Consider the following 13,765-nt stretch of genomic DNA (forward strand, 5'->3'; position numbering starts at 1 on the left):
CTCTAGCGATGTGCCAAATTTGAGCACAATCGGCCCAGCCGTTCTCGAGATCTGGAAGCGGCACCCTGCACGTGCGCACGTGTAAAATGGGTCCCAACTTAGTTTTGCACGGCACCCTACTAACCGGTCCCTAACTGTGTACCAAATTTGAGCGCAATCGGTCGAGCCGTTCTCGAGATCTGGAAACGACCCCTGCACGTGCGCACGTGCAGCAGCACCCCAACTCTGGCACATGTATATGCAGTGCCTAGTGGGTGCCTACCTACATGCCAACTTTCAGCGCAATCGGCCAAGTAGTTACCGAGATATTGCAACAATTACAAAATTGACACTTCTTCGTTTTGCACGTGACACGTGCATAAGGGGTCACCCACATGTATCGGGAATAGTCCAATACTTGGTAGAAGGAATGAAGCTACCCTACAAAAATTACCGCGTGTAAATCGGTCAAGTGGTTGCTGAGATATAAGCCTCGCAAAAGCGTGACCACGGCCGGCCGGCCGGCCGGCCGGCCGGCCGCTCATACTCAGAAATTTCCGTTAATCTAAGGAAAGACTACGCTCGCTTCGCTCGCTCCGTAATTAACAGGGCTACAAAAGTGCTATCTCAGAGTTTTAAAATTTTTGGATTTTGACCCTCAAAAAATAAAAAAATGAAGATAAAAGCCAGAAAATCCAAAAAGTTATTTGAATTTCGAAAAACGGAACATATGTGATAGTCCCTACCGCCTTCTATAGACATACCAAATTTGAGATCGACACCTCTTTTTGGCCAAGTTATAGCGAAAAAAAAAACTGTTCAAAATTGATGACGTCAAATTTTCTAACTCATTTTTTAGCAATTCTAGACCACGTAGCGCAAAACAAAGACCACCATTAGACTCCCCGTGACGAGCTGCGTGGATTCAATACCGTAAAATGGGGCTATTTGAAACGGATTTTACAGTTTTTGGCCTCTCCCTTTAAGACGGTTCATATTGCCAAAAAATGCCTAAATGCATAGACATCACCTGTGATCAAAACTAGCATGATATCCGTGGTCAGCACCCCGAAAGAGCTCATCGCAGCCACACTTTACGACGTTCTAACAAGTCCCGATTTCCCAACTTTTGGGTCATTGACCTGACCTGGAACTTGGAAGGTCAACCGATGACCTAGGACCTTAAAATTGGGTGTCATCGGCTTCCCCTCGTCATGGGCAACAAACTCGTTTTTTACGCGAAGCTCTAGCTCGATCAGGGGCCAAACGCGAGGGGGTCGTACACACACCCTTGTGCCCAATTGCCGTCGAAGGACGCAAAATGGCCTGTGCCGGCGAGCGTTAATTCTGCATCTTTTTATGCATATTTGCAGCCCAACGTCTTCCAACGCACAATGGATTGTTTCAGGCAAGATGAAACATCTCTATTATGAACTTCAATAACATGATATGGATTTTAATAGAACCGTCCGGAGTCGGAGTTGGAGTCGGAGTAGATTTTTGAAGCCGGAGTCGGGGTCACCCTAAAATCCATCGACTCTGCAGCCCTGCACGAAACTATCCATTCCGGCACTGCCCCAAAGCCGACTGCTCTGGGTCCAGCCTCATGTTGAGCATTGCCAGAAGGCGTCGTGCGGCGAGGCCGTCGGCGGCACGGTGCCGGGCGAGGTTTTCCGGTGACCCAGTGCGGCTTCATCCCCCCACCCCCCACAACCATCTCTATCTAGTGGTGGTACTTACTCCTGCTGACGCGTCTCCTGCTGGATGGCGTTCAGGTAGTTTTTGAAGGCGGTCTCGGCCTCACTGCTGGTGAGCACCTCGAACGGAATACGCGCATCCGCCAGCTCGTCCAGGTCCAGGTCCAGCCAGGCGAGGTCTTCGTGCGCGGCCACAAAGTGCCGCTCGAAGTCGGGGTGCCGGCGCACGCTCTGCTGCACCTCCTGCCACGAGCAGGTGAGCAGCGCGCGCTGATCGGCGAACAGCTCGCGCAGCACGTCCGGCAGCTCGGACAGATAGCGTTGCACGCGGCGTGACACGTGCTCCTCGCGCAGCCGCTTCACGTATCGCCGAAAGAGCCGGTGCGCCGCCTCCTGGCCGTGTAGCTCAGTGAACTCAGCGAACGCCGGCGCCCCGCGCAGCCGCTGCACGGTGGCCGGCCAGGTGGCGCGCCAGTCCGTGACGTGCGTGCGCACCAGCGACTGAAACGCGTCGGCCATCAGGTCGGCGTCGTCCCGACGCTGGCGCGCCGCCTCTGGGTAAGGCACAATGCGCACCCGGCCGCGGCCGCGATCGATCAGCTGCGCCAGCGTGATGAACGCTAGGTCGACGTTGACGCCCTGGTGGGCAGACGTCTCCACCAGCGGAATGTTGCCCTTGAACTCCTTCCGGCTGGCGAGCCGTTCGGCCTCGCGGAGGTGCGACTCGCGCGCCTCGTCGTTCTTGGTCGTGACGAGAACCACTGGTTTCTTGGTGCGCAGCAGGCTGCCGAGGATCTGTGGGCGGACAAGCTGCCTTCAGACATACTCCGACCGTACCAGCCAGCGCCACGACGGCACATGAGCGGCACCGCTCAGCATCCACCAAATACAAGGTTCGGCAACAGTTCTGTCCTTTACTTATGACAACACTTGCCCTGTTCCTAATCGTTTCTACCCCTAAGGGATAACGGTTCTGACTGCACCCTGCATTGCACGGTCCCTGGCACCGGGACATGAGGTCGCGAACGGATCTCGGGTCATGGTCACCGAGCTACAGCCAGTTTCACACAACTCGTCCACACGAACGGCCGTGTCGCAAAACGAAGGCAAGAAATGTATATCCTGCAGAACTGAACCAGACAGTCAGCATGCTCCAGGACGAAATGACACAGCGCGCCATTGCTGATCATTGTTGGGGCTTAAACTCTCGACAACAAATAGAACTACAGGAACGCGAAAAATGACATCCGATAGCTCTTTTAAAGGGACCCTCCCACCTTAAAAAAGTTAATGAATTGGCTTGAAAGTGATGTCGCTCGGTTCAAAAATAGCGAAAACGAATATCTACCAAATTTGATCGAAAAATATTCACCAGTTTTCAAGATATTAGTAGACTTTTAATTCTGTTTACTTTTTGGGATATCCGCTGTTCCTAGCGACTTTATTTGAAAGTGCGGCACTTGTCGCGCGCAAAGCAGCATATACCACTGCGTGCTACCAAACGTTTTAGTAAGAAAAAAATCGTTAGACCTGCGCTGACGTCACACATTCAGAGGGGGCATTCTAATGCAATAGCCCCTCTGAATCCAAGTGCTGCAACTTTGAAATTAGATATTTTCGATTTGAGGCATTTCTCGATCTCGTGAGTGCTCAAACCGGTAAGTGCGAGACAGGGACCCCATTTTGGCTATCTCAAATAAAAACTTATGTTAAGGTGGGATGGTCACTTTAACCCTCGCCGGCCGAGGAGGGGGGGGGGGAGGGCGGCACCCCATAGGATTTTTCGCAATAGCTCCGAACACGCCGGTGATAGAGCGCTGAAACTTGGCATACCTGACCTTTTATCTAAGCCGCATCTTGTGACACCAACCGCATTTTCAGGTAAGGTCAGGTCACTGACCAATGACGTTACATGTGAACCTCTGCACGGTCCTCAGATGTCGCAACTTCGCAACGCCCTCAGTGCCACAGGAAGTTTCACAGGGAGATGAAACTTATAGGATGTCGTATCCTCCAGAGGTCTCACAGCTTGTGTATCTCAGATTTTTCCTTAAGGTCACACGAGGTCAGGTCGGTTACGTGACCTCACCATTATAAGTCAATGGGGGAAAATAAAAACTGCTATTTTAGTGCAGGGAGCAATCTCAAACTATCTCAAGAACCAGGGTTGGCAAAATGCCGGCATAAACGTTAAACGTAGTTTATGCCAGTCAGTGAAAAAAACTAGTTTATGCCGGCACAAATTGGCAACAACTGACATGAAATGTCAAAACCCCTCATTTAAGCATTATTACAGATTACCGTAAACGGGGGTGACATTGCCTTGCCGGGTGACTTTGCCATGCTTCTCAAAAAAGCCCTTAGGGAGATCTCCAGTGATATTTTACGAAGAATGTACCGTAAAGTGGGGCTATTTGAAACGGATTTTATAGTTTTTGGCCTCTCCCTTTAACCCTCGCCCTGGCAGGGCATTTTTCATAACACGGCCTGGCAGGGGGGGGGGGTCGATGCGACCCCCCCCTCGCGATTGGCTCCTATGGCACCTAGAAACACCAAATTTGGTAGGTAGGTGGGCACCCTGGAGTTCTCGCCCCTAGCAGTAGAGTTATAGACATTTAAAAAATTGATGTGTGGCATTTTTGGCTATATTCCATGACCTATATCTCAGCGATACGTTATCAAATTTTGAAAATATTATACGTAACTCAGTTTTGAACTATGCCCAGTCTGTCTACAAATTTTCAGAAAAATCGGAGGGGATGACGGATTTCGGTGTTTGATTTGACGTGGAATGCCCCATACCTGTTCCACTGTGTTTTACATGGTAGACAATTTATTGAATTTAATAGGTATGGGACAAAAAATGCTTGTATTATTTCGATTGAAATGTTATTTGACCTACTTTTTTAAATATGCTATTGGTTTGAAAAAGTAACCAAAAAGTCTGTCCCTATCTGATTGAGATAGTGCTGTCTGGGCTGGAGCTATGGACCTCTGTGGGGGGGGGGGGAGCGGGCTCACCTGAACCGTGAGCTCCACCTGCCGGGAAAGCGGCCGGCCGGCCACCTCGCTCACATCGAACACACAGAGAAAGCCATCCACCAGAAACCTGCCCGCACACGTACACACACTGTCAGCTGGGACATCACACAGTGGGGAATTCTCCCACTTAGCCGGACTATTCTTGGAATGAATGGATATGCTTTAACACGCGCGGTGGAAGGGTTGCGAGTACTACGCCCAGTGGAAGGGGGGCGGATGGCGCCCACCCCCTAAGATCTCAGCTCCCAGTGGAGCTAAGAAGACGAAATTTGGAGGGTAGGTGGGGACCCTGGAGAACTCTGTTGTGTGTGAATTTCATGACCCTAGGTCAATATCTTCAAGGTCAAATGAGGTCAAATGTGGTCAAATCTGTCATATGAGCAACTTTTTTGCGTTTCCACGCCGATAACTCAAAAAGTTACCGGCCGATTTTCTTTTTTCTTTCACTATACGAAAGAACATACATTTGTGAGTATGTATGGTGAATTTATAGTTAATCAAACAATAAATATGGCAGTTAGAAGCCTGCTAAGGGTAAGGTGTCGCCGGCTGAAGCGGGATCGGCCGACGCGGGAAAAGCGGCAATCACAATTTTGTGTTTACACACTCATAACTCAAGTTTTTACCGGCCAATTTTCAAAATTCTTTGACCATAAGATTTCCGGTACATTTTTTAGTCTTCTCACCAAATTTGACGATAATCGAATATAATCAGCGGTAAGGAGCGCGATGTAAAGACGGAACCGTCCCGCCCCGGCACAGTCTACAATTCAGGCGGCGCGTAACGGCTAGCGCCGGCCGCCGCGCCGCCGCAGCGGCAAGATGTTTGACACCGCTATTACTAGGAAAGTTGCGAGCCGATTTTCTTATTTCTTGCACGAGAAGATCCGCAATTCAATTCTGGACAGGTGACCAAAATTTCACATTAATATTATGTTTGCGGCGTGAGTTATTGGCGAAAAACAGGAGGGGTGGGCGAAATCCGCCCCCCCCCCTTCCACTGCGCGTGTTAAGCGCCTTCAAACGCTGGGTCAGAGTACCAGTAAAATACCAGTAAAATAAAGAAGTAAAATAAGCACATTTTAATACTAGGATCATTCCATTCGAACTCACCACTTAAGTGCGATTTTACACGGCACACTCTCACATTTGTATGACATTTTGACAAGGCGGTTTCTGGATAACCCAGACTCCGAATGGTTCTGCAACACCTGAGCGAGCGTCATTTGAGCGAACGACAGTTTAGCGAAGTAGTTATTTTCAGTGATTATCAATTTCAGCGATTGACTCTTGGAGCGATTGTCAATTTGGCGGATTCAATTACAGCGAGTATCAACTAAAACGAGGACCAGAATCAGCGAAGCTAGTTTAACCCTATTCCTGGCGGGCTCCGCCGGGACAAGAAACTGGCGGGGGGGCCGATTCGCCCCCCCCCCTGAGATCTCGGAAACTAATGGACGGATTTTGATCCAGTAAGCGGCATTAGATTGCTCGCAACGTGAACTACATTTTAGACATTTTTTTTAATATCAAAAACGAAAAAAAACCCTGAGACCCCCAAAAAGCCAAAATTTTCCGATTTGGCAGAGTTTTCAAAGACTGAGGTCTAGCTCAGTATCTAGGAAAGTCAGAGCAAAACGTAAAAAAGCAGCTGATAGCTGCGGAAATTTCCTTTCGAATAGCTGCCAACAGATTTCAGCTATTTTTGATATTTGAGGCGCTAGGAGTCAAAAATCTAAAAGCGTATTTTTTTAGTAACATCACTTTTGCGTCAATAACTTCTGAACCGTTAGTGATAGCCTGAAACGGTAAACGCCGTTGCAGTTCCCTAATAAATGCGAAACAAATGGTTTGTATTTTGACCTACTAAGGTCACTCTCAATTTTGACCTCAGGTCACGATTGACCTGACCTGAGCAAGTATAGGCGAGTAACATATCATTCGATACGTCATGACTAGGGAAACATGTTGTTATATAAAGAAGTGTTTTATCATATTTGTTTTACTTTTTATCATTATATGAAGACGCATAGATAACATGAATCTGGATTGGACACGAAATCAGCGTGATGCAGAATGGGGCCGAAATTTTTGGAATGGGGAATCGACTGTTTTTCTGTGAAAACCATCTCGTTTTGGCTACCACTTGAATGGCAATAACTTTGTTTCGACATTTTGATGTTTTTTGCTTAGGTATATTTCTTTAAAAATAAATCTAAAAACGAGTTTTATTTGAGCCGTATATTGCAACATTGACAAGTGGTTCATCGGCTATGCAATGGTCACAAGACGCTACAACGAGTGGAGAGAGGGCGAAATGAGCAGACAACATAAAACATAATGACTAATGAGCATCAGGTATTGACGAAGTGTCATTTCTAGTCTTCCTCAGGTAAATGATAGTAATTCGTATTCGTTTCGGGCTACACTGAGGTAAAAAATTGTTAAAAACCAAATATTTCGGCTTTATTGAGTAGCCTTGTTCACTGGTTTGAAATATGAAATACAAAAAGGCGATACAAATGTGATGACATGCGAAACAGGTTCGTGCTATCAATGATCTGTGACTTCCTTTTTTTACACTGTGCATACGATGAAACAACCATACAGTTCAAATCATCACACATCGTTATGACAGTCGTAATAAGATATTATACATCGTCTGATTCGTATCATCGTCGAAAGTCGGAATCGTATAAGCGCCAGACGGTCTCTTATAAAAATGCATTAAAACCTGTACTTTGGCTATCATGCAAAGACAAGAAAGAGTACCTAAATACTTTTGAGATGCAAAAAAAAAACAACTATGGTTCCCCATTTTCTCTATAAAACTAACACATGTCAACACAAAGCAACGTCCCAAATCGGGCTAATGGTAGCTTTGCCCACCCCCCTATTCATTGCTGACTTGTGTATCTTTATCTCTAGAGCTTCCCGAATCTTTCTTCTTTTCCAGTTCCGTTCAATGGCCAAGGTTGTAGCTTTTCGCGGGTCCAAATCTCTAGCACATGAGAAGGCGTGTTGTGCTGTAGCCGATGTGTCCGTGCGACCATGTCTTATTTATTGCGACCATGTTATTATGCGACCATGTCATATTTCAAACCAGTGAACAAGGCTACTCAATAAAGCCGAAATATTTGGTTTTTAACAATTTTTTACCTCAGTGTAGCCCGAAACGAATACGAATTACTAATGAGCATGTTCGCCTCACGCCTGAAAGGGTACGCTCGCCGTTTTCCGCCTCCTTCAGGCTGGGACACATCGAGTACGTGCATAGCAGCGCCGGGCAACGCAGGTGAACTTGAATCCTCCCGACAGACGGGACCGGGCGCTCCTCTGCAGTGGCGGTCGTTGCACTGCTCGCACTCCACCATTGACCGGTTCGGAGTTGGTGGACGTCCACCGCAGGAACCGTCCTGTCGCCGTCAGTGCTCGGGGTTACATGAGCAGAGTTAATACGCATTACAAACGGACTACAATGGTGAGCGAATAGGAAAATCCGTTCCTGATACGCATTTACTTGCTCATGTAACCCCGGTAAGTGATAGCTACTTGGTAGCAGTGATCCCATCAGCTGCGCCTTCCGACCAGTCATGCCTGGATGGTGCGGGCCCTCTTGTGCGGCTGCGTCTCCGTGGGCCGTCTAGAGGTCCACCGGGACTCGATTCTGGCCAACATCGCTCGTTTTCCTGGCAATAATATCGACATTGCACTCCAGGCCGCAGCGCGAGGGCACCCGCTGAGGTGGCTGGCTGACAGTCCTCGGAGAATCCTCCAGTTCAGCAGGGAGCCCTGGACGGCTGAGTTGTTGCGGAGAGAGGCGGCGAAGGCGGATTGGGAGTCGTTTAGGCAGAAGACTGTTTAGAGAACAGTTGCCTTTGGTTCATACTACATGTCGAAGGAGCAATGAGCAGGATAGTTTGTTTTTCGTCCTTGGGCTTCCTACCTTACCACCATACGGGCGTCCCAGTCGCCCTAGCCACACCACGAAGCTGTTCACTTCGGGTTCAGATTACATCTACGGTTGAATAGTCTCAATCGTATAAACGATCCTCTTTCTCGATGCCACTGGGCGGGCAACGGAGCAGCCGACCAGCCAATGGGTGACGGTCTTCCCTCGTCCGATTCCTCGCACTCCCGGCACGCGTCGTCTTTCTACAGTCCGATGCAGTGATTGTAGGCTCCTAGCAGCGTCTAGTAGCCGTTGGAAGGTCTAGCAGCTTCGACGTTCTTCTGGCGTGGAGGTTAAGTTCACACGGCGTGAGCCATTTTAGAGTAGTTAACGGGTCTTCTCTAGGGCTAGAGCCGTTTACACCAGTGCCTATGAGCGTGCGTCTGAGTCTGTATCTCGCCGACCGCAAAGCGCAAAAGTCTAACTCTGTACATGGCTCACTCTTGCGCTCGCTCGCTTGTTGTCCCAAAAGGCGTCTTGATGTTACTATGGTTCCAGGATCCCTGTAGCGTATCGGTAAACTTGCAGTGCTGACGACCCATGGTGCCTCGGATCGCTGATCCGTACTGTATCCAATTCCACGGCGCCAAAATTCCATTCCATCACTTTTCTTAAAATTGTTTACATTCGTTTGAAAGCATAATTACTACCACAGCAAGTCTTCCTCAAACTGACGGCCTGAGCTGGGCACCATGAGAGTGGACGCTTGGCTACGATTATGTGAGCATTATGCATTTTGGTGTGGCCCTTCCGAAGTGACGAGATTTTCAGCACTGAAGCCGAGAGCACTGCAGCTCCTCTCCTGTACGAGAAGAGGGCAAACATTTCAAGTCGGGCTATGTAGCTTGGAAATGCTCCTGGTTGAGGTCTCAACCCTGTGTGGTAGGGTTATCATCAGATTGGAGTCTTTTTTTTTTTTTGTCGGGAAAAACACGCTTGTCGCTTGTTGTTTGTCTTCTCCGTTGAAGCTCTTCTAATTCCTTGCTTTGCTGCTTGAAGGGCTCTCCAGTCACCATTTCTTTACCGTGTTTTCTTTTGTAATGAAAGCCATAAGCTAACAAGCGTGAAATTGTAAACGAAACGCAAATGCCTTAGGCTTAATCACTTCATGACTTGAAAAAATATGTTGAATCGATTCTGATCACAAAATAACAGTAAACCACAAATACTTATACTCTGATTCAATACATTGCCAAATATAACAGTTTCAAATGTTTAAATTGACATCGAGACTCCCCCATGCCTCTGCCCAGAAATTTGCCTCTGAGACTCTCCCATGCTACTAATACTGGTCAATGGTCATGATCTGGTCATCATCAAGATTGCTAATTATATGACGTTAAATGTGTAATGCGAAAAGTACATAGATGCTAGAAAACCGGCTCCCACACCCCTGCGCAAACAAGCATTCTATACCCTGGCTTAGTGCTTAGTATCCCACGCTCCCTCTCGTCTGCATATGCTCGAGTCATTGAAGACCCAAGATGAAGACTTGATACCTACAAGACAATGAAATGGACGCAAGAATAGACCTAGTCTAATGACAGTCCATTTATTTATTTATTTATTTATTTCACATCATCAGGTATTTCCACACAAAATGGGCTATTCCAATACCCTCGTCATACAATGTAACACCGCACGGTATAAAAAAAAAAACAAGTTATAAAAACACACACACACATCTTCATGAGAACAAAATCGCGGACACTTAAAATAAACTAACTAGTCACGAAAAAAAAAATCACGATGCATCAGCCAACATTTTGCGAATGTGGCGCTTAAAAGAAGTCATGCTAAGGTGGTTCACATGATGATCTATGGCGAATGTGTTATACAATTTGGATGCACGATAGATGAATGTACGTTTTCCATGGTTGTTGCGGGGGCGAGTGGTTGAAATATGATCCGACTGCCGTGTTCTTCGAGAGCTTGATTCATGATTAAACAACAGTGCTTCACGCAATCCTATTGGTACGTCCAGCGATAAAATTTTATGCATCATGCACATATCAAAATAGTCAACTAGCTTTGGAATAGTGAGCCAACCTAAGTCTGAAATGACATCCGAAACATGGTCGTATTTCCGTCGACCGGAAATAACTCGTGCTGCGAAGTTGACTATTTTTTGTAGTTCGGTCAGTACATTTTTGCCACAGCTACCATACACCTGCGCACAGTATCGAATGTGAGAAAGTACAAGAGAATCGACGATACGAGGTAGAACAGAAGCCGGTAGAGTATGTTTAACGTGCGAGATTCCAATGAGAATGCCAAAACATTTGTTAACAACATGTTGCACGTGGCGCTCCCATGACAGGTTTGGGTCCATTATCACACCTAAGTTCCTCACGCTCTCGGTAGACATCACCACTTCACCCATGAATGACACTTTTGGAACTTCATCTAACTGGACTAATTGCCGTCTGTCACCGAAAACCATCAGTTCCGTTTTACTAGGATTAACCATCATACCGTTTTGCATAAACCAGTTACTCAAGATACCTAAAACGTCTTCCATAGCACACTGCATATCCCGAATTTTGTGTCTCGACCCGGTTAGTGCTAGCTGAGTATCATCCGCATACCTGATTAAAGTTACTCGGAAACCGTTCACAGAGGACGGAATGTGACATGCGATGTCATTGCTTAGAATATTAAACAATAAACTTCCTAACGTTGAGCCCTGGAAGCATCCCACCGATATCGGTAAGGGTTCTGATAATTCGTCGCCGATCCTTACCCTCTGAGTATGTCCCTCGAGGTAGCTCTTGAACCACCCTGTCCTAATCTGTAAGAGACTCAATTTTTCAAGAATAGTACTATGATCGACCACATCAAAACACCGACTTAAATCTAAAAGAGCTAGCAATGAAATTTCCGAATTGTCCATACCTTTCAAAATTTCGTCAGTCATTGATACGAGTGCCGTTGCCGTGGAATGATTTGGCATAAAGCCATGCTGATCGATGGTGAATAAATGTTGCTGAGTCAGATAACTAGTCACCTGGGTGTGAACTATTTTTTCAATGATCTTACAAATGACACTCACAATGGTTATGGGTCTAAAATTCGCCGCTTCTGAGGGGTCATTTCTTTTGTGCAAGGGTAGCACCTCTGCCTTCTTCCATCCATCTGGTACAGTTTCCGTCACTATGCTTGTATTCACTATGCGCAACAAATATCTGCCTACTACTCCAAAACTTAACTTCAAAATTTTGAGTGGCACATCTCCTTCAATGCTGGAATTTTTGTTTGGCATACTGAATATAACAGCTTTAAGATGATCTAAAGTCACAGGCGTCAGCGTGAGGGCACCGGCGTTAACACGAGGCAAGCGAACGTTGAGTTTTTCCATTCCGGAACTCCGAAAGTCTCTCATCACCTTCTCTCTGGTTTGCGTGCCGATCGACGTAAAATAACTGTTAAGTTCGTCTGAAGAGATATTGGCTGGTTCAACACGGCGACCACGTTTTGGCGCTATGACTGGTTTCAGGTGATGAAATAGTGCCGCAGGTGACGATTCGTCAACCTTTTGTTTGATACTTTCCCTTACATCTCTTCTGATGGCCCTTTTAACCTGAACGTTGAGAGTCCTATAGGTCAGATTGTCACCGGTTGATTTTGCTAATCGTCTTTGATTCATCAGATCCAGAGTTTCATCAGATACTGGGGGAGGTGATGGGTTATTTACTTTAAACCTACGCAGTGGGGCATGCACATTCAAAATACGCGTCATTTCAGAAGAGAAAGAACTCCATTGCTGGTCGCATGAGTCATTGCTTTTTACGACACAATTCCAATCAGTGGACTGTAAGTCCGCAATGAATGCCTGTGCATCAAAAGCACGCCAGTTACGACCCGTGCGATACTGTGACGCTGTTTTGGCCCGTGGGATGATGGTTAACAACGATACGCGTTTGTGGTGCGCGGCATAATCACATACATCGACAGAGACACTTGGTGGAAAGTTTGTACTACACAATGCGTCAGAAAGCATGAACACGTCTAGAATTGATTTTGTGTCGCCTCGAACAAAGGTAGGCTCGTTAACCTGGCAATGCAAGCCATATTTGCCTAGTTCTTGCAATCGAGAGTGTGCTACTGGACTGGTTTTGGAGTCTGAGTTCATATCACCAGCCAGGATGATGCGGTTAGATGGGTGTGCAGTGATGATCGCCTGGAGCTCTTCTTCAAGATGGTTATAGTCAGCGTGGACTTGTCGGGGATTTGTAGACGGCGGGCGATATAGACCGCCCAGAATGGTGACCCTCCTCTTGTCCAGCTTGACTTTTAGCCACAGTGACTCCAGATGATCTCCAGACGATCATTAATCTAAACTTAAACTTAAACTTATCGTCCAATGCAGGTTATGGTGAATTTTAGCAGATCGATCGCGCGGACAACAAACTAAGGATCCTACTGATAAATTTTCGGCCCCATTCTGCAATTATCAGAGTTCGTGTCCAATCCAGATTCATGTTATCTATGGAAGACGATATGAATGTTTCATGCATATAAGTTGTGATTTTACCCCAAACATGTTAGTTTAAATCGTTTCCCCATTGACAATGGTAAGCATTGGTGACCTCAGGTCATGACCTGTCAAAGATATAACAAAGACCGAAACATTTTGTTGGCTTCAGGAGCAGTAAAAACCTTATTACAAGGCATATCGTTATATTCTTCATGTAAACTCAAACGTTTCGTCTCTGAACAGAGACATCATCAGTGAAGTTACACACAACAGTACATTTTATGAGAAAACAAGCAATCAGGCGACATAACAAGAGCAACACAGTATCGCACATAAAATCATGCATTTCATAAACGTTTCATGTTTCATCAAGGACCCCTAGGCAACGATATCTAATTTATACGCCGACAACTTATCATTGATGGAAGGCCTAGACTTGAAAATGTGAAGTGATTCCAGAATTCTTAAATTAAATTCATTGACATGCGACGTACCATACCTACCTGTCTTAGGACAGGAGGATAAGCAGCTCCTGTGCGGGCGCCGCGTTTGTTTATAGCAGCTCCTGTGCGGGCGCCACGTTGGTCTTAGGACAGGAGGATAAGCAGCTCCTGTGCG

At 46.7% G+C, this 13,765-nt stretch overlaps 1 protein-coding gene across 7 annotated transcripts in view; it reads right to left on the minus strand.

Moving 5' to 3' along the window:
* Nucleotides 1-13,765, minus strand: part of LOC122383683 (rho GTPase-activating protein 190-like) — a 406,057-nt gene that overhangs the window by 270,438 nt on the left and 121,854 nt on the right. For 6 of the 7 annotated variants that reach the window (XM_043370373.1, XM_043370415.1, XM_043370406.1 and 3 more), the window contains exons 5-6: nt 4,698-4,785; nt 1,720-2,486 (exon numbers count right to left, since the gene is read on the minus strand). In XM_043370373.1, coding sequence (XP_043226308.1) covers nt 1,720-2,486; nt 4,698-4,785 — 855 coding nt within the window. The remainder of the gene's footprint in view (nt 1-1,719; nt 2,487-4,697; nt 4,786-13,765) is intronic. The other variant, XM_043370389.1, reaches the window with a different exon arrangement.

The sequence above is a fragment of the Amphibalanus amphitrite genome, unplaced genomic scaffold, assembly GCF_019059575.1.
Source record: "Amphibalanus amphitrite isolate SeventyFive unplaced genomic scaffold, NRLGWU_Aamphi_draft 000013F_arrow, whole genome shotgun sequence".
Taxonomy (NCBI): Eukaryota; Metazoa; Arthropoda; class Thecostraca; order Balanomorpha; family Balanidae; genus Amphibalanus; species Amphibalanus amphitrite.